This window comes from Phodopus roborovskii, unplaced genomic scaffold (genome assembly GCF_943737965.1).
Source record: "Phodopus roborovskii unplaced genomic scaffold, PHOROB, whole genome shotgun sequence".
NCBI lineage: Eukaryota > Metazoa > Chordata > Mammalia > Rodentia > Cricetidae > Phodopus > Phodopus roborovskii.
The window spans coordinates 7683792-7708553 of record NW_026126578.1 but is presented as its reverse complement, the minus strand read 5'-3'; the positions used below and the strand labels follow the sequence as shown (position 1 = coordinate 7708553).

General features: G+C 44.3%; 2 protein-coding genes across 2 annotated transcripts in view; one reads left to right on the top strand and one right to left on the bottom strand.

The window, feature by feature from the left end:
* The window catches only part of Syn2 (synapsin II), a 146155-nt gene that overhangs the window by 17544 nt on the left and 103849 nt on the right, over positions 1-24762 (bottom strand). Inside the window, exons 4-10 of the mRNA XM_051203816.1 lie at positions 23517-23673; positions 19017-19106; positions 9721-9783; positions 9206-9348; positions 3600-3674; positions 3062-3164; positions 1662-1811 (exon numbers count right to left, since the gene is read on the bottom strand). Coding sequence (XP_051059773.1) covers positions 1662-1811; positions 3062-3164; positions 3600-3674; positions 9206-9348; positions 9721-9783; positions 19017-19106; positions 23517-23673 — 781 coding nt within the window. The remainder of the gene's footprint in view (positions 1-1661; positions 1812-3061; positions 3165-3599; positions 3675-9205; positions 9349-9720; positions 9784-19016; positions 19107-23516; positions 23674-24762) is intronic.
* Positions 11952-17503, top strand: Timp4 (TIMP metallopeptidase inhibitor 4). Its single transcript, XM_051203817.1, has 5 exons — positions 11952-12379; positions 13396-13493; positions 13828-13942; positions 16006-16130; positions 16858-17503. Exons 1-5 carry the CDS (start codon positions 11983-11985, stop codon positions 17053-17055), a joined length of 933 nt encoding a protein of 310 aa, XP_051059774.1. The 5' UTR covers positions 11952-11982; the 3' UTR covers positions 17056-17503.

Genomic DNA, 24762 nt, shown 5'->3' with positions numbered 1-24762 from the left:
TAGATGAAAGGAGGGACAGTGGAGGCTTTGCTTTCAGAGCCCTCTCAGGTTCAGAATCCTCTCAGAAGATCACTATGCATCTTCATGGGCTTGGTTTTGATCTGAACCGTTTTCTATAACACACAGTGACTATGAGTACACCAGCTTTCAATGAGTTCCATGATTCTTACAGAGCTCTAGTCAAACCTAGTGGTCTTTGTAATTCCAGAATTTTCAGCTGATGTTGGAAGTGAAGGCAGTCTTATAGATTAATGGTAGTATGGAGGACTATGCCCTCAGACTTTGTGGTCTGGCTAACTTCAGGTAACCCTGGAATCAGATAAAATCTAGAAATCACCTATTTTAACTCCACTTTACAAGTGAGAAAACAGTATAGGAAGAAGAAGGTTGTCATAACTGAGCAGGGAATTGCCCTTCCCCTCCCCCCAGTATCCTGGTTTCCAGTGTGGTGTGCTAAGATGCTTAAACTGAAAATATTTAGTGTTTATAAAACAGATGATATTATGGCTTGGATATGAATTGAGTGTGTACATTAGACTTCCTGTGCTGAAATAAAATCTGCAATGTGATTACAGGTTATCATTAACTATATACCAAGGCAATCTATGTACTGGAAGGTAATACTAGGACTCACAGAGATCTGCCTGCCTCTGCCTCTCCAGGGCTGTGATTACAAGTGTGTGCCACCAGGCCTGGCTCTAAAGAACATTTTAGAAAACAAAAGCTATTACACTGGAATGACCACAACAGCCAGTCAATTTGGGGGAAAAAATTTATTATACATCATGTTTCTACCTACCTTAAGTGGCATATATACTACTGCCTGAAATAGCTGATCTCTTGACAATTCAGGCTCATTATCCTGAATGTCAACATTTCTATCTACAGATTCTGCAATGCTCAGAACATAAACAACCTAGTCTGGTTCTCCTTGTCCAGTATAAACTGCCAGTCCTTTATTCCTTCTCACCGAAGGATTTCTGGAAGGCTGATGGTTTGCTAGTGGGTGCAGTGTAAACTCGGAGGGCACTTGCTCCTTCAGAATTTCAGGCCCAAGTATTATCCACCCTTTGGACTGTTGTAGAGCTCCTGGGTCCAGAGTTCTACAAAAGTTTGTGTGGATTTTACAGTAGGCTTGTATCTGGGATGCTGAGTCCTGTACCACATCAACTGGGGAAGGCCACTTCTCTCTCACAGGAACAACAGAAGATATCTAATTTGAATTTTGCCCTGTCAGTCTCCCCGGGAACTGGGGACTAACTTTTCCCTCATTCTAACCCACTAGCCTTTTGAGAAAGATGCTGCCGCAGGCATGGCAGTGAAGAGACAGTGAACTAATTCTCGGGCCCAGACTTCCCTCAGGGACCTATTCACAGCCAGACTCCCTGAGTCACAGAAGAAGTGGGATGCAGCTCCCTGGAGTCTTCAAGTTCAGGGTGAAGATCTAGCACTCTACCTCTGCACAGTTCTGTAGCTGATAATGCAGATTGCTGAAGAGGAGGCCTCTAAAGGGGGTACTTGAAGATAACCCAGAGAGGAAGGAATGGAAGAAAAGGAAGCAGGAAGACACCTTGAATCCCACTAGGCCTGTAGATAACTGATCCTGCTTCTTCCTCGAGCTACAGTTTGTGACTGTACTGGGTCTCTTTGCAGTTTCTTACCTGTGGCTGCTGGGTGGTTAGGGGTCTCTGAGGAGACAGGGCAGGAGTCCTGGACAATAGCTGGTTCATCTTGCTGATGACTAGATCTGTGATGAGTTGTCTGTCCTCCACCTGGTGTTCCCCAATCAGTGGCATGCTACAGTCCATGACCTAACAGAAGATGTGGCCCAGGTAAGGAAAAGGTCTGGAAATGTAATGGCCCACTATGCTTTTTGGGAACGGGTGCAATTTAAGCCCGCAAAGTGGGTTGGTTGGCTGGAATGTGTTCCTCAGCAGAGACAGGAACCATTTGCTCCTTGTGCAAACATTTGCCATGACCCCTTTCCTTTCTGTTCACCCAGAGCAGAGCTCTGAGGTTCAGAGTGCTGGCTACTGGGAGTGGGAATAGGGAAAAAAAAAAAAAAAAAAAAAAAAAAAAAAAAAAAAGCAGGCGAGGGTATGGCCTGGGGCTGGAAGTTTACAGGAGCAGGAAGCCCTGGAAGGGAATGCCTTAGAGCAGGCAGTTGTCATCCTTTGACTTTTTAGTCTGTTCCCAAACACATTCTGTTCATTAACCAGCCTGATTTCTGCCCTTGCTCCTGACCAGGACAGTTTCTCTGCTCACCACTGATCTTGATTCTTCCTGCAGCTGGGGAAATGCTTCCTTCCTTTAGGAACTACCCGCTTTAGGAGAATCATAGACTGTGGTCCAACTCTCATTAGCAGAGGATAAACAGGCTTACCCAGAGAGGGTGGTATGGTTATCTAGAAGGTTCCATGATAAGCAGGCTATAGAGTATATTTTGAATCTGAAACACATGTTAGCCTCCTGACATTAGTATTCTGGAAACACCAGCTTTTCTACTCCCAGGAAGACTGAGCCCAGTGAGGGGTTAGTGTGGGATTCACACCTCTTTCCCTTTAACAGGGAAAATTAACAGAAAGACTTAAAAGCTGGGTTAGGAGACCAGACAGAGTGCAGTATGTCTAAGGCTAAGAGATGTTAGAAAGAACCATTGCATTCAGGTGTCAAGTTGACGCTGATTCACCCTGAGGCCTTAAGTACATATTCATAGTAGAGAGGCTCTATTTCTTCATGTAATAAACTGATTATGTATGATTGAACAATTCTCAAAAGCGGCTTTCTCAGAGTAAAAATGATACTACAATCACTACAATGTCCTCATAACAAAGTAGGCATGGAACCAGGAAACTAGATGTGTTATCTATTACCCTTTGTGTGACTTGGCCAACAGCTCTTCACTTGGAGAGGAAGCTTGCTATACAGACCTGCCATCTTGGACCTTCATAATTAGAAGACTATAAATGTAATGTGGGATTCTCACATAACTCTTGAGCCAAGAGTCTGGTCCCAGTCTGGGTGTTACTGCATACTGATGTCTTCCTTGGGACAGACTTACCTCAAAAATGTAGTCTTTCCCATCTTTGCCATGTACAGCTTTGACTGCACAGATGTCCAGGCCACCAAACATCTCAGAGCAGGCATCTACCCAGAGCTTGTACCTGGAGGGGACAGGGAGATGTCCTGAGGCTAAGACATTAAGCTCACACCAAGCCCACATTCTCATAAAGTCTTGCTGCCTCACCTTTCCAACCCTCGCCTCCTCTTCTTTCTTGCCCTCGACATCATCGGGCATGATGCCTGTTTATGGTGCCTCCCCTTTCTGACCTCTTGAACCCACCCAAATGCCCAAGCCCTCACATTACCTAAAAGGCCTTCCAGCCCACACTACTATTTCTTTCTGTGGTACATCATCCTTATCTCTGTAACAGCATTTGACTTGGCTCTGCCTGATCTTGTTCCCTGGCTGCCAGAGCCTCTGTATTTTATTAGTCTACACAGAGCCTCCCTCACTTCCAATGTTGCTTATGTCTAACACCTCTTTATTGATAACAGCCTTCCTTTACATGAGGACAGGCGAGACATTGCTCACTCACCGGTCTGACATGGCGATCTGCTCCAGCATTGCAGAGCCAGTGTTTGTCTTCCAGTTCCCTGAGATGGATGTCCTCCTGAAACAAAGCCCCACCAGGAAAGGACAGGCTGTGAACCACACCAACGAAGAAAGTGAAAGAACTTCAGAACTGAAGATCACTAGTCCATTGCTGCATTGCCCACCAGAATTCTCCTGAGCAACTAAAGGGTCTATCTGTTGGGCCTAGAGTCACCAGTCACCTATGATGCCTTGCTCTCCCAACGAAGGTCTATCTCAGAATGATCCATTCAAAAGATAAGAAATACAACCTTCTCAGAGACTCATAAAACCTCCAAAATCAAGCAGATTGAGGCTACAAAGCAAGCTTTAAAAAATATTAAAAAATTGAAATAACTCCTTATGTCTTATCAGACTACAAAAGAAACCAAAGAAACTATACATTCACACGACAAATGAACACATCTGAATGAATACGGGGCCACTGAGACAGTCACAGAGGAAACTAAAAACTTCTTAGAATCAAATGGAAATGAGAGCATCACTGGTTAAAGCTCTGAGATACAGCTAAGGCAGCTCTAAGAGGATAGTGCTTAACAAAGTCCTAATGTTAAAAAAAAAAAAATCAGTAAGGTCTCAAATAAATAATCCAGTAGCATACCTCAAGATCCCAGAAAAGCAAGAAGCCAAACCAAAATGGCAAGAAATAGAGATGAGGTAGAAATGAAGAAAATAGAGACTAAGAGAATAATACATAGAACCATGAATTTAAAAGTTGGTGTTGTGAAATGAACTAAGCAGAAGAAGGAAACAACAAAAGTAGAGATGAAAAGATCTGTGTCTGTCTGTCTGTCTCTCTCTCTCATTCTCCCTTCTCTGCCTTCCCTTCCTCCAATAAAACTTACTTCCCATGTTAAACAAAAGTCTTTGCTACAAGAGACTCTATTAATAGCCAGGGATCATTAGAGAATATTCTGAAAACTTATTATTTAAAAAAGCTAAAAATCTAGAAAAATGAAGAAATTTCTAAAAAAAAAAAAAAAAAAAAAAAAAAACTATGGCCAACTAAAATCAGATGAAATGACATAAATATCTTAAACCCACAACAAGCAACATTAATGAAGAGTAATTATATCTAATCCGAAAGAAAAGGACTAGATGGACTCATTGCTGAGTTCTATAAAAATTTTAAGAAAGATGATATTAATACTTAGCAAATTCACATAAAATAGAAAAAAAAGGGAAAGTTACCAAATTTACTCTATTATAAAAAGCCAAATAGACAAACCAGATAAAAACACAACACAAAAAAGGAAAACTTTAGACCAGTTCCACTGGTGGATATAGATGCAAGAATTCTCAAAAAAAAAAAAAAAATACAGGCCAAATTCAAGAATATATGAAGAAGGCTGGCAAGATAGCTTAGCTGCTATAAGTGCCTGCCACAAAGACTAATGCCCTGAGTTTGATTTTTAGGTCTCATATGAAGAGAACCAAGTCCCACAAGTTGTTCTCTGACCTCCATGCCTGCCCTACGGCATGTTATACACACATACACACAGGTGTGCTCATGGGCACACAGGCTCATACACATACACACACAAATAAATGTGATACAGACTTTTAAAGATACATCAAGGTCAAGTTGGTTTCAATCCAGGGAAGAAGTAACATTGGTTTATCTCTCTCTCTCTCTCTCTCTCTCTCTCACACACACACACACACACACACACACACACACACACACACACACACACACACACAAAATAGCAAATAGCACCATATAAAAATATTTAGTGGCAGAAGTCATATGACTATCTTAATAAACACAGAGACAGCATTTAATAAAGTTTAACATGATAAAATTTTGAAGAAACAAAAAACAAAAGGAAGACACAGCATAATGTAAGGCTACAAGCCTGTTGGCAGCATTATTCTACATGGGAAAAGCTGAGAACATTTACTCTAAAATCTTATTCAATAAAGTGCTCAAATTCTTAACTATAACAATAAAATAAAAAAATAAAATGGACATAAACAAGAAAGGAAGAAGCCAGATTACTTCTACTTGCAGATCTCATGGCCCCATACTTAAAAGACCATATGGGCTCCACCAGAAAATTCTTAGACCTGATAAATACTGTCAGTAAAACTATAGAATGCAAAATCAACATGTAGAAATTGGTACATTTTCTATATACTAAGAAGAAATTTGGCAAGATGTCTTATTTATAATAGCTTAAATAAATCAAAAAAGATTGTGAGGAATAAACTTATTGAAGAGACATGAGAAACCTCTAAAATATTAAGACACTGAAGAAAAGTGTTCAAGAAGACACTAGATAGACTATTGAAAACCTCCTACAGCTATGAATTGACAATACTGTGAAAATGGTTATATTACCAAAAGAAGTATAGAGCCAACACAACCCCATCAAAATTCCAATAACATTCCTTACAGTAGAAAATAGCAATCCTACTATTCATAGGGAGACACAAAAGATCTTGAATAACCAAAGAAATCCTAAACAGAACTAAAACTAGAAATATTGAATGGCCAAGATATCCTACTTCTGGGCATATACCCTAAGTATTTTAAATCCTACCACAGAGATATTTATACATTCACATTACCGCTTTACTACTCTCAACAGCCAGGAAATAGAACAGCCTAGAAGTCTATCAACAGGTGAATGAAAAAAAAAAAAAAAAAAACATGGTACATACACAGTGGAATTTTATTCCACTACAAAGTAAACTGAATTCATGATATTTTCAGAAAAAATGGATGGAACTAGAAATTATCAAAGTAACCCAGATTCACACAAATACCACATTCCGATAGTCAGAGCTTATATTCTAATTGTTATATGTGGGGGTCTAGGTTATGAAACTAGAAAAAGGACTATGGGAACTGGAAAATGGGCCTTGGGCTGGGGTGAGAAAGAGAAAGAAGAGGTAACAGAACATATGTGTCATGAAAGCAGAGGAGGGAGGGGGAGCAGGAACCTGGGGTGGGGGTGGAAAAGATACAATGAAACCCTTTACTTTGAATAATAATTAAGAAAATTAATGAAGGTCGCACATGGTAGCACATGCCTTTAATCCCAGACCTGGAAGCCAGAGGCAGGCAGATCTCCGAGTTTGAGGTCAGACTGGTTTACAGAGTGCATTCCAAGACAGCCAGAACTACACAGAGAAACCCTGAGAAAGAAAGAAAGGAAGGAAGGAAGAAAGGAAAGAAGGAAGGAAGAAAGAGGGGAGGGAGGGAGGGGAGAGAGGGATGAAGGGAGATGGAGGAAAGGAAAGAAAGAGAAATAAAGAAGAAAAAAGAAAATAAAAAAACCAAACTTTTAAAATGTTAAGAAAATGATAAAACTCACAATAATAATAGTTTCCTTATATTAGTTGTTTCAAATGTGTTCCTACAGCTAGACTCCTCAAAGCAAGGATATTCGCTCATTTTTGTGTCCTCAGCACATAGCCATGATGTGGAAGGCCTCAGAAACTGAGCAAATAATAATAGTAAATCCTTTATATTTATACAGTGTTTCAAAGTTTGCAAAATTCCTTAAGACTTCATACTGTCTCCTAACAATAGGACACAGGGTGTATAGGCAAGTGGACACTGAAAGGCCCCAGGGACAGTTTAACTGCCTCTGTTGATAGTGGGGCAGGGTGGGCACCTTTCCACCAAATGGTGCTGTTGGGGATTTCCAGAGGGGAAGACTGCCACACTTAACCTTAGCTACTGCAAGGCCCATTCCTGTGGGGATACAGTCAAAAGCTTGGGGAGGAAGTGTAATGGAGAGATGATGAGGGGCATAAATACTCCCCCAAAACACTAATGATCCCTTGCAAGGAGAAACAGTATGGAAATGTCAACCAAAGTTCTTGTAGTTAGCCACCCTTCTTATCTGATATTCCCCCACCTTTCTCTCCTCTCTCTGTCTCTGTCTCTCTGTCTCTCTGTCTCTCTCTCTCTCTCTCTCTCTCTCTCTCTCTCTCTCTCTCTCTCTCTGTAGGCCATGTAGACCAGACTGACCTCACAAACATCTGCCTGCCTCTCCTAGCCAGAAATATGCAGTTTTGCATCTTTCAACCAATTAAAAAACAAACAACTAAATGAAAACCCCTACTGTCTTTAATTGTGCATAGTTTTAAAGCAATGCTTAATTCCTTTTTGGAAAGCAGGAAAATGGTAAATATACAACTATGACTGTTTTGAAGCAGGAAACTAGACTGGGAGTAAAGCCTTGTATAAAGTATGTGCTTAGCACGTACAAGATCCTGAATTCAACCCCCAGCTCCCCAACACCATACACATGCATGTGAGCATGAACACAGAGAGAGACAGAAAGACACACATACACAGAGACAGAGAACCAGAGAGAGACAGAGACACATACACGGAGACAGAGAGACCCAAAGAGGGGCAACAGACAGACAGACACACACACACACACACACACAGAGAGAGAGAGAGAGAGAGAGAGAGAGATCACAACCCAAACTAAAAACCCCACATCTCCAAATCAGAAAGACACTCCCACCATCATGCTTTAGCTTTCTTCAGAGGTGTCCCCTGAAGTCTGTGGGTGCCTACTGCTATACAAGGTGAGAAACAGGGATTTTATCATTCTCCCCACAAGAAATTCACCCTAGAAAAGAATGATATTTGTGGAAGGACTAAAGTCTGAAGCAGGTATGGAAATAAGTGCAGGGAAGGAATATCTCCCTACCTCCAGAGGTACCAACAACGAAAAAGGAGGAAGGAGAACACTGGGACAGGTGAGCATGGCTAAGACACAGGAAGGCATCCAACTTTATGTGCTGAAGTCTTGAGTGGCAGAAAGAATGTTCTTTATTTGTAAAGAAAACTTTACATCTAAACCAACTTTTAAAAAGCCATAGATTAATATTCTCCAAAATGGAGCTACACACTGTCTGCATGAGTATTACAGAAGGCCAGACATCACCCTGACTTCTACACTTTTCCTGGTGGGTGTGGCTCGGTGAAGCAGCCATCCACTCTTGGGAAAGAGGTAGCAGCATTCCCAAGGCTAGGTGTATACATTAGGGGCTCAGCTGCTTCTGTGCTCTTGCAGACTGGTGAAGCATACAGATCTCTCTCAAGTACAAAGCATGTAGGGTGTGTAACATGTGATAAAAGCACATAGGGTACAAGGCACACAATCCATTTCTTCAAATATTAAAATAAGCATTTCTGTGAACATGATGTAGTAGCAGGTTTAACGCCTGCCATGGCTTTTGGAAGAAGAAAGAGAAGAGTTGGTTTTAGCCACATTTGTTATAACCTGTATGACAGGTCAAGAATACCTGTGACCACTGATAGTGAAAGGGCCCACATACTACCAGTACTGTAGTCTACAGCCTTTGTTCCTGTCTGAAGAGAACGAAAATTCCACTTAGAGACTAGTGAAATGGTTATACTTTTATTTCTCAGGTCTCTCCTCCGACTTATAAAGAATTCAGGCTAAGAATTCAGGGCATCCTCTCCCTGGTCCTACCTTATGGAGCTGATGAGGTTAAACTGTGGCTGCTGGGGGAAAGTGGATAGCATTCTTTGAATACTCCACACATACTCACATGTAAGCCTTGTAGTTGTTGCCAATCTTCTGAACCCGGATGTCATACTTGGCATCAATGAAGGGTTCTGCTGTGGCATAGGTTTGGGTGAGGGCCACCACACTAGCAATGTCCTGGAAGTCGTAGTGATTTTCCACTTTGACCTAATGTTGATGGAAGACAGACAGGAAGGGGGACATGTGCATACACACACTGAGAAGTCACAAGGGCTTAGAGCTTCCAAGCCAATCAATCAGTTTCTGACACTGGCAAACATGAACATCCCATCTCCCCAGAAGTTCCTTTGTCTCTAGTGCCTTCATAGAGCCAGAGCCACATTTTTTGAAAAATATCTAAAGGCCAGCTGGGTTGGTTGCTCTCTTCACTGTATGATTGGGCAAAATCCATGGCTTCCAAGAGACCTAGTCAGATCCTTGGGAGAAATCCACTGACACAGGAAAAATAGTCTACAAATGGGCTTGCTGAAAAATCCCCCTTTGACTCAACCCAGACTACTACCAGCCATCCCGCCTTACCTTGCCCATGCCTGAATGAGCATGGCCAATCTTCACCACCACCGGGAATGTAGGCAGTGTAAGCTGAGAACAGAAGAGGAAGAAATGGACTGGTCAGTAGGTCTTTTCTCTTTGGAATCCTAAAATATTTTCCTTGGGAAGACCCTTGGGAGCATCCTTTAATAAAGAATCAGTGTTGGGGCTAGAGAGAACTCAGCAGTTAGGATGGCTTACTGCTCTTGCAGAAGACCTGGGTTCAGTTCTCAGCACCCACACCAGGTGTCTTAGAACCATCTGGAACTCCAGCTCCAGGGCTTCTGACAACTTTTGGCCTCTGCAGACTCCTGCATGCACATGACACACATAACTCATGCAGGCACACATGCATCCATGTAAATAAATATCCACTTTGGTGGATATTATCAAAATACATTGCATGAAATTCTTGAATAATTAATAAACCATTAAAATAAAATAACTAATGCACGGCACTTGTTTTACACATGGAACCCATAGAATGACAGCAACTTTCCCAAGGTCACATAGCAGCTTAGAGGCCGACTATATGTGCCTTGCTCTCCTATCTGTTGCTTTCTACATCTCACTGCTGTAATTTTTTCTGCATTAGACAACCCTAGCAGGACTTCCTCTCAGCTAAATTTTTTTTTCCAAATTCATGAAGGAGTAAATTTTACAATTGTACTGTAATAAATCAGAAATGTTTGGAATGCATTTTGAGCACCCTGATGTCCATTGAAGCACCTCTGAGTACTTCTGCCGGTCACATGCCATCTTTCCTGTGCTGATCCTAACTTCCTCCTCCTCTGCCACACTTTTCATTGCTTATCAGCACCACAGACCCAGTACCAGACACAGACTTAGTATGCTGAGGTCTATTTCTGTCCAGCTCAGGATTCGGGAGAGATGCCCTAAGAATTTGTTATGTTTACCCTTGCAAGACATCCTTAACACAGTGAACTCTTCTTTGAAGTAGCCTTGTTTTGACGGAGGAGGAATAAGACTTAAAGGAAGAAGGACCCTCCAGAGGCAGGATTTTGAGCTGCAACAAAATGCAGGCACAGGTAGAAACATGATGGAGTAGGGGGAGCAGCAGACAGCACTGTCAGAAGATTCTAGTCCTCTCTGCCACTCACCTCATGGCACTGAACATCTCAGCCTTCGCATCTGTTAAGTGACAAGACTGGGCAGATGCTTTTAAGATCCCTCTGAGTGACAACTCTGTCTTGGTCTGAGCATGGTGTGAAGGATTACTCTACACACCTGGACCTACCACCTCTCTGTCTGACTCCATTCTCTCCCAACTCCCTTCTTTTCAAACATCACCACTGCCATCTAACTGGTGTTTTCTCAAGGACATAGCTGTCACTAGAAGGGAAAAATCAGGTTCTATGATTAAAAGTGGAATGCACTTGTGATCAGAAATGTGGGTTTGATGGTCTGGGCTGCAAATGAAGGAAGGGAGGAATCATGTAGTTCAGTCTTATTTTATGGAGGAAAAAAGTAGAGGCCCAGACAGGCAAAGATCACAAAATGACTCAGTGGCAGCCAAAATCAGGACCCAGCCTCCAGCTCTCCCTGGGGCAGCCACTCCACGAATTTCTTTTCATTCAGATTCTTGGAGCACTTTGCTGACAAACAGTGGACAAGGCTTGGGTCACAATGACCAGAGTGCCTGGCTTGTTTGCTAAGCCGCTCCACCTTCTGCAACATGGCGGTCTCCATGGAGCAATGATGTGCAGTAGGAGCTTTGAGGTCCAAAGTTTGCCCTGACTGACAGGACACCCTGTGTTTTAAGCTCCATGGAAAGAACTGCCCTCAACTCTCTGCGGTCTAAGACTGCGGCTGTGAGAAAGGGTTTAAAGCACTGGCTACTTTCTCTGACATCCCTCCCCACCCCCCCAGCAGACAGCGCCAAGACACACACACACACCCCAACTTTCTCTGTCCTGTTCCCTGACTGTTTGCTGTTGCTTTGGAGCCTCATAAATAGGGCATTGAAAACACTTCCTGCGGCTGAAAGAAGCCCTGAGTAGCTTGTCTCATTCCCAGTATGCAGCTCAGCGAGGGGTCCGTCCTCCTCTGTCACTGTCTCTTTTGCCTGTTGTAATTCTGTCTGCCTCTGACTTGGCCTGTGTCTCCCTGTGTCTATGCTTCCCCTCACTTGCTCCTCTTTTCGGAGCCTCAGTCCTTCATCTTTGTGCCTTCTTGTCTCTACGATGACCTTCGCTTCCCTCTCTGCCCCCAACACCGTATCTTCCGTGTATGTCCAGGCTGTTGCCTCTTTCGGAATCTGCCCGCTTCCCTCTGCATTACTGGGTTTGTTGGTCTGGTCAGGAGGGCCTTGGGTCCTGCGGCTGTGGGTGGCCTGCTGCCAAAGGAGGGAGGAGCCCATGGGGGGCGGGATTGGCCCTAAAGCCACCTCATAAAGACTGGACTGCACGAGGCTTTCTGGAGGAGTTCTGGAGGGCTGTTTGTTACGACAGGCAGACCCCACGAGCTCAGCTGGGGCTCTGCGGTGTCATGCCCTGGAGCCCCCTAGATGCGCTGAGCTGGGCGCTGGTGCTGCGGCTGCTGGCACTGCTGCGGCCTCCGGGGTTGGGTGAGGCGTGCACCTGTGCTCCTGCGCACCCCCAGCAGCACGTCTGCCACTCAGCTCTAGGTGAGTCCCTGGCCTTTAGGACCACAACAAGGGGGTGCCTGTGGGAACACTGGTGTTGGGCAGAGCTGGAATCGTAGGAAAGGGGTGGAGCTCAGAGCTCAGATCCTGTATGGGTGCCTCCTGCTGCAGCGGATAGGTCAGACATGCTGTTGCTTTATTGACCTTGGAAATACAAAGCCTGGTTTGTGGGAGAATAAATATTCTATCATAGATCTCCAGAGTAGCTTCCGTCAGCTCAGCAAGATGGAAACTAGCTGTCACTAGAGCTATCCAATGAGTTTCAGAACTCCTTGGGGGTGGGGCGTTTGCACTGTAACACCTGCCTCCTTGCCTGCAGTTGAAGTTGCCAGGACTTACACCTTTTGTCTTTGCTCTCCCCCCCACCTGGACACCCTTCTTTCACACCTTTAACTTCCTGGCAAACACTATTCACCCTTCATTTTCTGAAGGCGTTTTGATTCCTTGCTGCCCCCTTTGCAGGCAGAGAGCAAGAACTGTTTAAACAAATTGTCTAGGACTAGGGCTGTAGCTTGATGATAGAGTATTTGCCTCTCATGCATGAGGCATTAGGTTCAGCGTTCAATACAGGAAAAATAAACAGCGGTTCTTGATTAGATGGCAAGAGACGAACTTCCTCAGTGGAGAATAGGGACATTTACGAATTCCATAAACATTTTTTATTATCATGTGTAGGTATGTTATGAGGGTTTAAGATGTATCAATCAATGTGTCTCATATCAATTGCCAGAGCTATGGAGAATTTGGGCTCTAGAACTGCAGGTTAAAAGGCAGACAGAACACAGATTAAAGATCTAACAACCCTCAAGGGTTTGAACCTGGCAACCACTACAGAGTAAATCCCAAGCCCCTTCTCTCATATGAATCATGCCGCTGAGAACCCAAAAACACATGAACCAATCTCCAGACACTCAGAGGACTCCAGGCCATGCAGACCTAAGATTGCACACTCCCACAGTGCTGAAGTTTCCCCCCCCCCATTTTTTTCCCCTGTGCAGTAATTCGGGCCAAAATTTCCAGTGAGAAGGTAGTTCCTGCCAGTGAAGACCCTACCGATACTCAAAAACTGATCCGGTATGAAATCAAACAGATAAAGGTACATGGGGCAGGACAGGGGCTGAGCCATGATGGGCTGGTGGAGGGATGGGGGAACTGTGTGAGCTGGAATGGGCAGGACCCATGAGAACCAATCAACTGTTCAGGGTTAGGATTCCCTGTCTACCCTGTCCTACAGCTCTTTGTCCGTGGACCTCCCCATCTCCCTGGAATAAATCAAAGTTTAGACTTATTTAAAAACAAAAAATCAAGGTCATCTGTGTACCCAACCTGAATTCCACTTTTGCTTAATGTTTGGAAAGAAATGAGCATCTTTTAACCTGCTACCCTGCCCTGCCCTGACCCACTGCTGCTCTTCCGTAACTGCCTTTCAGATGTTTAAAGGGTTTGAGAAGGCCAAGGATGTTCAGTATGTCTACACACCATTTGACTCTTCTCTCTGTGGTGTCAAACTAGAAACCAACAGCCAGAAGCAATATCTTTTGACTGGTAAGTTAAGGGGCTAAGCAGAGTTGTGATAAATGGCCATGGCCTTTTAGTTGGGAGGAGCAATGAAACTCCCTTTCAATGTAGGAGTCCCTGTTACAGCGATCTTGGCCACTGCTTCACTATTTTAAGGACAGACTGCTCTCTGAACCTAGGACAGCTAGTTCCATTTTGAAAGTGCTAATTGGTATGAGATTTTTGGCATCTTGAGCCCAAATACATCTCCTGAAGGTGTTTCCTGTACACCTATCTCTGCCCTGTGTACAGGCTTGACTCTACAGTTTCACCTCAGTGAACTCCAGGCTGGGCCAGCCTCTTCCAAACTGAACTACCTGGGACAGAACAGTAAATGAGCTATCTAATACACCTAAGAATATTTGGGGGAAATAAATAGATACAGCACTAAATTATTGGAATTCCGGGAAAGAGGTGCTGGTGTGGTTGTGAACTGGCAGGGAAGCTTCACTGTTTGAGTGGGCTCTAAGCTAGCCCACAAGATGGAAAACATCTGTAAAGAAATCAAGAAAAACAAAAACCCAGCCCACAGGGAAAACAGGGAGGAGCTCCACTCTGCCCATGGAGCCAGTAGATGACTATCTACTACATACTGCCAGGCCTGGGAAGGAAAGTGAAGATTCAGAAATAGGTCTTAGTCTCAAAGACTTCATAGCCCAGATATGGCTCTTGAAGAGTGTCAGGAACTAGAGGACACAATGAAAGGGGCTTTTCAGCTCTGAGGATATGAGATTGTGCTGCCCTGGGCAGCCTCTACAGAGACAGGACATGCCACTGTACCTTCCAGTTCCTTCATAAGCAGACTAGTCTCTTTACATCCCACCCCTTTCCTAAGCACCCACTTTGTGGGTCTCACCCTCAATGAGTGTATCAGGGAAAAGGGGAGGGGGTTGTCCTTGAGGAGGTCAAGAATAACCAAGGGTGGAGAAAACATAACTACAAAAAAGTGTCAGTGGTTCCATGACTTCAGGAGAAGCCAATGATCCCTTCATTGATAGGTAAAAGTTCTTCGTGCCCAGAACACTGTGACCATTGTAGCTTTTTCTATGCCATTTGTCAGTGACATAGTACTTAGCATCTTTTTCCCTGAGAACTAAAACAAACTATGGGGAAATACTCATCAAGATAAATATCAGTTGAGCAGGAGAGGTCAGTGTGGATATTCAAAAGGAGTGGACATCTTCTGTGGGCCAACAACTGTACCAACAACTCTATATACAGTCCCTTATTTAATCTCAGCAAAAGCTTTACTATTCTCATCCTTTACCTGAAAGCTCCTGTGACCTTCTTTATGGTTACAGCAGCTAGTACATAAAAACAGGAGTCCTACCCACATTCTGGCTTTTTCCTTCCTCCCTGAGGCAGGAATATAGCTCAGGTCTTCACACCAGCTAAGCATGTACTCTGTTACTGAGCTACATTCCCAACCCTCTGTCAGTCATTTTGTTGTTTGGTTTTTACTTGTACCTTTTGTTTGTTTGTCTGTTTATCTAAGAAAGGGTCTTGCTATGTAGCCCAGGCTGATCACAAGCTTTTGGTTCTCTTGCCTTAGTCTCCCGAGGGCTAAGGTTACAGGCATGTGTCACCAGATCTAACAAGCTATAGGCTGATTTTAAAACACACCTTCTTTCTGCTTTGTGCTAAAGGAAAAGACCTCCACTAGTTCCCACAATTCTGCCTTGCACAGACACCATGAACTAATCTCTGCTTTAAAGGTTATATAGGGATTTGTCTGGTCCCTTCATTGACTCCTAAGTTTTCACTGAAGTCATAAAGCCATTTGAGACTGGAGTTTTCTCTGTTGTATAGTATGTGTTGGGCATACATAAGGCATAATTTCAGCACAAAAAGAAAGGAAGGGAGGGAGGGAACAAGGGAATAGAAGGAAGGAAGGAAGGAAGGAAGGAAGGAAGGAAGGAAGGAAGGAAGGAAGGAATGAAGGGAAGAAGACCTTTATAAAAGTTAGACTTCTGGGCTGTTTAATGATGGGCACCCCTGGGGGGGTCCTAAGCAGTCTCCTGGCTAGACTCCTCTTTCTCTCCCCCACAAAGGCCAGATTCTCAGTGATGGAAAAGTCTTCATCCATCTGTGCAACTACATTGAACCCTGGGAAGACCTGTCCTGGGTGCAGAGGGAGAGCCTGAATCATCACTACCACCAGAACTGTGGCTGCCAAGTAAGATCTTTTGTGGGTAAGGGACAAGCTTAGAGCCTTGGGTCTCATCCTTCATGTAATCTTCCACATACATGTACTTACTCACTTCCTACACTTAAGTTGCACCATGGAAGTTGGGGGCAGGGAGGCATAGACTGCAGTACCTATCTCAAAGTACTTACACTTTGGGTGGGACACTGCAATGACACAGGGCAGACTGGAATGACACTAAATCACCATTTAAAGAAAGTCTAAGCCAGGTGTGCTGGCTTAGCAGCACTGTAATAGCAGTGCTTGAGAGCCTGAGGCAGGAAGGAGGATTCCAAGTTTGAGGCCAGCTTGGGCAACACAGTGAGACACCATTTTTGTTTGTTTGTTTGGTTTTTTTGTTTTTTTTTTCTTTGTTTTTAAGTGAGAAAAGGGAGCACAGAAAGACAGAGTACTCTTTTATAATATAATTTATAATATAATAAATTTGTGAAGAACCAAGACTTTAGTTTTAAGGTAAATAAATCAAGACTCTGAAGAGTATTTACAGTCATGGCAGTATGGGAGCCATCAAGGCTGAGTCTAGTGTCACCAGGAAGATAATACTGTTCACAAGGAGATGGGGGAGGGGAGCTCAAGAGGGATCTTGGGGCTGGGAAATGACAAAGGCAGATGAAATGGCAGTGAGGACACTAGGATGTGAAAGGTAGCACAGAAAAAGGACACTCTGTTCACTTTGATATTGTGTTATCACGACTAGATCACCACTTGCTACGCGGTGCCCTGTACCATCTCAGCCCCCAATGAGTGTCTCTGGACAGACTGGCTGCTGGAACGGAAACTCTATGGGTACCAGGCCCAGCACTATGTCTGCATGAAGCATGTTGATGGCATCTGCACCTGGTACCGGGGCCACCTACACCTCCGGAAGGAATATGTTGACATCATCCAGCCCTAGTAGGGACCAATGACCACTTTGGAAGAGTCCTGAAGATCAAGCCAGGCCTCTGCGGTACTCTGACCATCACCACCTGCCATGTTGCTGCCAGACAATAGGAAGTGACAAATGGGTGGCCTGGCCAGCATCATGGCAGTTGTGTCCACATCTCCAGCTTACAACTTATCAAGAGCTGGGGAAAGTAGTATGACTTAGCTGCCTTGCCCTCAATCCCTCTCCCATGTCTCCTAAACCTTGGTAGTCTAGTTTGTACCTATTACTCAGAGATTTTATTCTGTCTTAGTTTTAGAGAAAATGGTGGTTCCTTTTTTTAAGTAAAGGAGAAAGAAGCTGTGAGTGTTGTAAGACAGTACAACCCTGTGATGTATGCTATGGAAGGAGGTGACTGTCTACTGAGTGGGCTGGTTGGCTGAAATGAAAAGAATACACTAAAGCTCCCTATCTTCCACTCCCACTGTCTCAACTTTGCCTAATCCTCTGACACATTTTTGTCTGCTTCAAGAACACAGCCCACTCTTCCTAGTGCTCTGCAAGTCCCCTGATACTATTGCTGGCAGAAGGTCTGGCCCAGTTAGCATACATCCCTGAACAAGAAGAGACTTACTACACAAGAACAAGCAGGTTAAATATCTCTACTGCCTTCAGTTGGTGTCCAGGGATGTTCTTCAGCGTCCTTTAGGTTGCTAATGTCTTTGTTCCTACCTTAGAACTTTTTTTTTTAAGCAGAAACAAAAAGATGAAACAATAAAAGGGTAGAGGGTGGGAGAGAGAAATTGAAAAAAAAAAAAAACAACAAAACCCTATGGGAAAAAGATGCTAACAAGGAACACAGTTTGCACTTGCTTCAAGTCTTTTCAGCAGCTACCCTGCCAGATGACATAGCAGCAGACAGCTAGCTATGACTCAGAGCTAAGTCCCCTTACCTCTGTGACTTGGACTCTACCTACCAGCCCTGACAGCTCCCCAGCCTTGGTAAGTCTTTCTGGTTTGTCTAAATGGGGAAACACTGACAATGGCCTCAATGATGTATTAAGTCATAGCGCTCAACATCCCAGAACCTTTTCCTGGGAAAGTTCTGGAAAAGATGGTAGAGATCATCAGGTCTTTTGACAACTAAGGACTGTTTTTCATTTTGATATGTGGTCGGTCAGCTGGTGACAGGTGGTCAACTGGTGACAGGGCCATGTGTGCTGTGCTGGAAGAAAGTGCTGGGTTTAAATGCAATGATAGAGATCCCCTTTGGAGATGTCCCAGAACACAGCACTGGCAGTGAGTCTCCAGAGGAGAACATCCAGCAATAATCCACACCATCCTTGGGCAGAGGGTGTGGGGATGGGGAGAAAGATGGACAGTAATCTCCAGGTTGCTCCGTATGAAACATCCTCACAGCTTTCAAACAACCATTTTTCCTTTTCCTTCTGACCTTCAAGGATGAACTCAGAGGAGGCATAGGATTAACCCTTCTTTGACACAATTTGGAGGTAGTGAATGAAATGGAAGTCAGGTGGAGAATAACAGAAGTAACAGCTTCTATCTCAGGAGGCTTTATACCCACCAGAGGGCTATTACTTGTGGAATTTCTTTGAAACCATATGCATGCTGTATCCGATATATCCCAGTCAAGGGCAACTATGCCCACTTGGCATGACTGAGAAATTGACATACAGTGAGAGAATGTAACAATCTCAGAGACACATGGCAAAACTAGAGCTATATTCAAAATTGTGAAACCTCCTAATTGTTGATTCGCAGATTTGTTGCTCTCTCATTGTGTCTGCTTTTCTCTACTCTGTCCCCATAATTGGAAAACAAAAAGCTGTTGGCTACAATCTAGTAATTTTTGCAGCTCTAAGCAGCTCTGCAGCTACCTGAGCTATTGCTGAGGCCCTTGCCAGACCTCCAGAGTCACCATGTGACCAAGAGTAGGAACAGCACAGTCAAGACCCCATTTAGCCACCTACCATCTCTCGGTGGTTGGGATAGTATGTCTGCTCAATGAGTGGGAATTTCTCCCCTCCCAGGGTCTTCAAGATGGCTACCATCTGGGCAAACTGCAAGACAAGAAAGAATTTTATTTATTTATCTTCAACTTCTGGACCAGACAAAACAGTGACTTGTCAAATAAATGATAGAGCATTTTCTCTGTAGAAGACATTGTGTTAAATAAACTGACAGTACTGAGAAAGGAAAGGTACATGCAATTTCAAAGACATTCACTTTAGTAGAGGAAGGCAAAGAAAAAGCTGGTGCTCATTGAGGGCCTGCTTAATGGTTTCCACCCAATCTTCTTTTGAAGTTGACAAGGCTGAGAAGGGGTAGTGAACTTCACCAGAATCACAGAAATGGGGCTGGGGGAGTGGTACATATCTGTAATCTCAGCACTCAGTAGAGGCAGGAGGATGATGAGTCTGAGGCCAACCTGGGCTACAGAGTGTGAGCTCCAGGCCATTGTGTTGGACTAAATGATAAAACAGTACCCCCAAGAAAAAAATCAATAATATAACTGAAAAGAGGTGAAGCTAGGATTGAAAATTGAACTCTAACTCCAAATACATACTCTTCTGAGTAATGGCGCAAGATAAAGCTGAAGAGGTAACGTGCCAAGTCTCAGAAGTTCTAACACCAGGCAAAGAAATAAATGACAACCCTCCCATGTGCTATACAGGGCCATCAGAGTCTGCACAAGAGGTGACATGAATGTTCTTCAGGAAGACTGGAGGGTCGCAGTGGTAAAACATATAGATCCATCTTCCTGGTACTGACTTGCTGGAATTACAAGAACTGAACTTTCTAGACCCTTTATTCACAGTGTTGGGGCTGAGAGGCTTCTGGTACATGCCCAGCATTTCTTGCCCTTTCGAAAACAAAGACTAAGAACACAGAGGCTAGCTTCCTGAGGTCACACTCTTGAGCAAGGGTCACTGCCAGCCAGATCCTTCATTCCCAATCTATTTCTCCCAAATCTTTTGAGTATCTACTTTTCAGATTCTACAGAGGCCATGCACTTCTCAAGGGAAACAGATCTTTCCCATGTACTCCACATTTATCCCATGATGCCAACCCCAATGCATGGGTAGCAGGGGAAATCTAGCATCTTCTCTCTAGTGGGCTCAGTTCAGATTCCAAACCACTAATAACATGGTCAGCTACAAGGGAGAGTTGTTGGACCAACCCTGCCCTCCTCTTGTCAGAGACAGGAAAGCTAGGACATTTTCTCCCAAAGTTCAGGTCCCATTCCTTGTAAGAGGTCTTAGTGTATGAGCTATTTAGGGATGGTTATTAGCAAAATGGAGTTCCCAGGTGTTTTCCTCTTAACTCATTAGCTGCCTTTGGACAAAAGGTCCCTCCTTCAAGGGTCCATTCCTTCAGCTTCTCACACAGTGCATTAGGAAGAACATCTTTTATTTAATTTCCCTTGAACTCCTCCATCAGAATGTGGTCCTTTTGTGGGGAACTGGTAACTTCAGATGTCTAAGTCTTCCTTTAGAATTGTTGAGACTTCTGTCTCCACACCAGATCTGAGGAGACAGGCTAGGGAAGCCTGGGAGCCTACCTGGTATTGAAGCTACGCTGGGAGAGTGTCCAGGTTTCTTTACTCCCTGCCCACTGCATCCTCTATTGTTCTCTGTTTACTTCTCATCCCTGGATTCTTCAGTTTGCTCCGACTGACCCTCAGCCCCTTCTTTCCTTCCCTCCTTCCTTCTCCAGTTCTTCTTACTACCTCACCTGATCTTCAGATCTACCTGCCCACCTGGACCTGGCAGGGCTCCTCTTCTGCCTAGGCTTCTGAGGCTTCTCCAGCATCCCCAGGGAGCTGATGCCAGCTCTGCCTAAAGACCTCTGTCCTGCTACAGCCCACACTCTGGCATGACACCAAGACAAGTGGGGCCCTATCTTCCCTACGTGTGGGTGAGTTACACAGACAACTACATGGATGCCAAGAAGGCCTCCGGCAGACTCCCAGAGCCCTGGGACAGCCAAGACTAAAATGACAGCCAGTTCCCAGGCTCCAGTTGGGTCCCTGAGAGCCCACTCTACCCTCCCTACCCCATCCCCTGTCTGATTAATGGACTGGACTTGGCATCAAACCTCTGCCTCCCTGGAAACTTAGATTAAGTCGCAAGTACACAGTTACCAATTAAACAAAGGTAATATCTGATAAGGGCTATTTCCTCTATGCAGACCAAAAAAAAAAAAAAAAAAAAAAAAAATGAATCTAAGAGCTGGTGTGGTATTGGCTGTGAATAGAAAGATGCTTATTTAAACTACTTACCTAATGACTCAAGTAATTCATTAAAGAAATGGGAGTTTGTATTTAAATAATGTGATATCCCTGACTCTCCTAGATATTAAATGTTTTTGTTTAACTCAGGCCTATCAATCTCCAAATAACCCAGAATTCAGCTACAATGGAGCAAATGGGGATGGTGGTATTCTTGCTTTCTCTGGATTTCTGCTTCCATTGACAGAACTATTTCTCTTTCTGAAATCCCAGTGGCTGCCCTGGCCAATTCTGGAGACAGCAGACTTGCTCAGAGCCATTCTGGTGTAAGGGATAGCCTTCTCTAGCCCACTGGATGCCTCTCCTAACATCAAGAACACCCACAGTAAGAAATTTAGGAAACATGAGCTAAAGTTATCATATCAGAGGGACACTCCCCTCACCATCAATGTGTCCACTTTCACTAACAAACTGAGAACAACATGTAAAATGTCATTTGTACAGCAGCTGCTTAGTGAGACTGCAGGGAGAACTTGGTGTGTGGCCAGCAAGCCCTGTTGTTCTCATGCAACGCCAAAGGCAATGTGCTGGGATTGTGAATGGGTGAGAATGTGACCCCTCACCAGATCCCAGATCCCGTGAGGGATCTTTCTGTTCCTCCCTTCTCTAGCCTCTGCCACAGTTTAGGAAAAGAAAGCATGGGACCATTTTCTTTAGGAGGCCTCAGATACCAGGGAACTATAATAACCACATTGGCAAAGTAATGGCATATACTATTAGTTACAGTTTGTAGACACCAAAACTGGAACACAAAAGATGGTTAGTCACAGGGCTGTGTCATTAAATTACTCAGTAAAAGCTGATACCAGTGGCATCACCTTGGGTAGCTATGAGAACCAATTCTGACAGGAAGTGGGGAGGGGGTGGGTTAGAGCACATTTCAGGAGGAAGATCATGTGACTGAGAAGAAATGGGAGGTTCCTAGAAAAGAACTTTGATAGATGTCTCATATATGTTTTTTGAGATAGGCCTCACTCAAATCACAACACCCTTTCAGCCAATTTCTGCAGAACAGTAGGGTTCCAGATGTCACAGGGCCACACACAGGGGAAAGCCACAAGTGAAGCTTTGGAACCCAAGCTCTCCTTAACCACAACAGCTCTCAAACCTCCTCCTCCACACCTCTTCCTCCCACACTGCAAGGTCTCTGTGGTACCCAGGGAACAGGAAAGCTGTCCATTTGAGTGTTGAAGAACAAAAATCAATAGCACAGTTAATGGACCCATGTGGTTATAGAATACCCCTCTGACTTCCAGATCGGAGAGGGTTAAGGTTCAGAAATGTCACAATAAGTCTGGTGAGCCTTGGCAATCTAGCATGTGTGAAATTTGATTTTTGAAAAACAAGAAGATGAAGAATAATTAGGAGCAAGCATTTCCTTCCATGAGGCCAGCCTGGGGCATCAGAACTAGCAGAGAAAAGTCCCCAGTCATCCTAGGACCCCGTGCTTTCAGTACTTTCCACAGTCCTCCAAGGTTTCTAGACTGGCTGTGGAAGAGGAAACCAAGCCAGCTCTTCACTTCATAAAGAGACAATGTGATATACAAAGATTCTGGCTCCATAAATTTGGCAAGTGACTTAATCCTTCCTGGGTCTTATTGCTCTGTACAAAAGTGAAAATAATAATACCTTTCTGGTAAGCTTATCATGAAGATTAAATGAAATTACATAGAACAATCTCAGAGAGTGGCACCAAACAGCAAGAGGTTTTATGCACCTCATTTTCTTTTTTCTTCCCATGAATAGGTAAGACTTCAGCACCTCAAAGGAAATGTCAAGTTCCCACCAACTGCCAGGTTCATGTGTGTGGATGAATCTGACTTTGAGGTTGTTGAAATGCTGGTAGAACTCTGTTTCTAATACCCTCCTGAATTGGTTTCTCTATCGGCTTTAAGTCCTTCCAATAGTTTACCCATTTTAAGAGGCAGGCACGTTTATCACTATGGTGCCTGGTCAAGGAAAGTCCCATGGACCTGTAAGGATTTTGTCACAGGATCTGTGAGCAGCATGGTGGAGAGATCAGAGGTCTATTCTACAGCAGGAGTGTGCAACCCAGGGCATCTGGTAACTGCTATTGTGGTGGCCTACCCCACCCAGCCTGCCAGTGCCCAAGCCTCAGACCTCAGTTGATGCTACTAATGGAGTGCTGGAAGTGGAAGTGGGGGAAAAGATGTCTTACCACCCATGGCTTGTCACAGAAGTTGTAAATGGATTCCAGTGAGTTGATGCTGGGGAGGCCTGCATACTGCATGCCAATGATCAGGTGGCGGAAGTCCTCATTCTCCGCCATGCCAAAGGCATGCTGTCGGATGAGCACAAAGTCTGGTCTGAAGGACCTGGTGAGAATACACAGGCAGGTTTCCATTAGGTAGTACCTCAAGTGACATATTTTCAAAGCCTAAGACAGAAGAGTTGTCAAGGACCACCCAGTCCATGACCCTTGTGTTACTACTCCTTTCTGGATGGGGTAATAAAATATCATGACTCTTTCCAATGGAGATCTGAGAATTGTGTTTCTGAATCCATCCCATTCCTTTGAACTAAATGCTGTCTTTTTCTAGCATACATTTAGAGCCCCACACCTTAAGTGAGAGAGATTTTTCTCTTTCTTCATGGGGTGGTATGAAAGCCTGAATCTCCTGTGCTTCCAGAGTTGATGCTCAAGTCAGGTCCTGGAAGACCACACTGCTACCCGATCTTTGATCTTAACATACTTTGACTTTCTTACAGCTGCTCCTTAAAATAGGCAATGCCCTCATTGGGCCCCAGGAGAGCAAGGCACTAGGCTGGCCGAGGGCAGATGCCAAACTTCCCAATGTTGTTCTTCCAAAACGGACGCTAGGGAGGGGTGCAAATATTTTTCGCAGAACTGAGGTTGAGCAACGGAGCTTCAGGAAGCACTGAGTACGGAATGTTCCCATGCATGGGAAAGCTTCCCTGCTTTCACCTCTAGCCAGCAAAGCTCTTAGCCATAGCTGCTTTAGAGGACTAGGTTGCCTGTCTTCATGCCCTAGCTTCAGAGACCTTCCCAGAGAGGTAGTTTGTGGCAGCATCTGCCCCAAAGGCTCTGTGGCTCAGCATAACACTATGTACAATGACCTACCTGGTCCTCTGCCCAGGCACCCATCCAACCCCCACCTACAGATCCAGCCCAACCCAACTCAGAGATCAGCTCTAGTGAGGCTAAGGGAGCTTTCCTCAGTCATTAAAACACTTATTACCAAGATGGTATGACATTTGCTGAAGGTACTTTGACCTTTGTCCCAAGTTCTGGGACCTGATGTGAAGTCTAGATACCCCCCAATAGGCCTTTCTTGTTGGACACTGAAGCTCATCTGTATCCCTAACATCAAATCCCAACCTCACATCCCAGTTATAGGAACAATCCAAGTTTCCACGATGGCACCTGCCCTGGAGCCCTGCTG

Bases quoted from the DNA above. Each gene is read 5' to 3' on its own strand.
- Timp4 (XM_051203817.1), top strand. From the start codon at position 11,983: ATGTCCAGGCTGTTGCCTCTTTCGGAATCTGCCCGCTTCCCTCTGCAT. The intron at 13,494-13,827 runs GTACATGGGGCA...ACTGCCTTTCAG, and splicing joins ATGAAATCAAACAGATAAAG to ATGTTTAAAGGGTTTGAGAA. The intron at 16,131-16,857 runs GTAAGATCTTTT...TATCACGACTAG, and splicing joins ACCAGAACTGTGGCTGCCAA to ATCACCACTTGCTACGCGGT.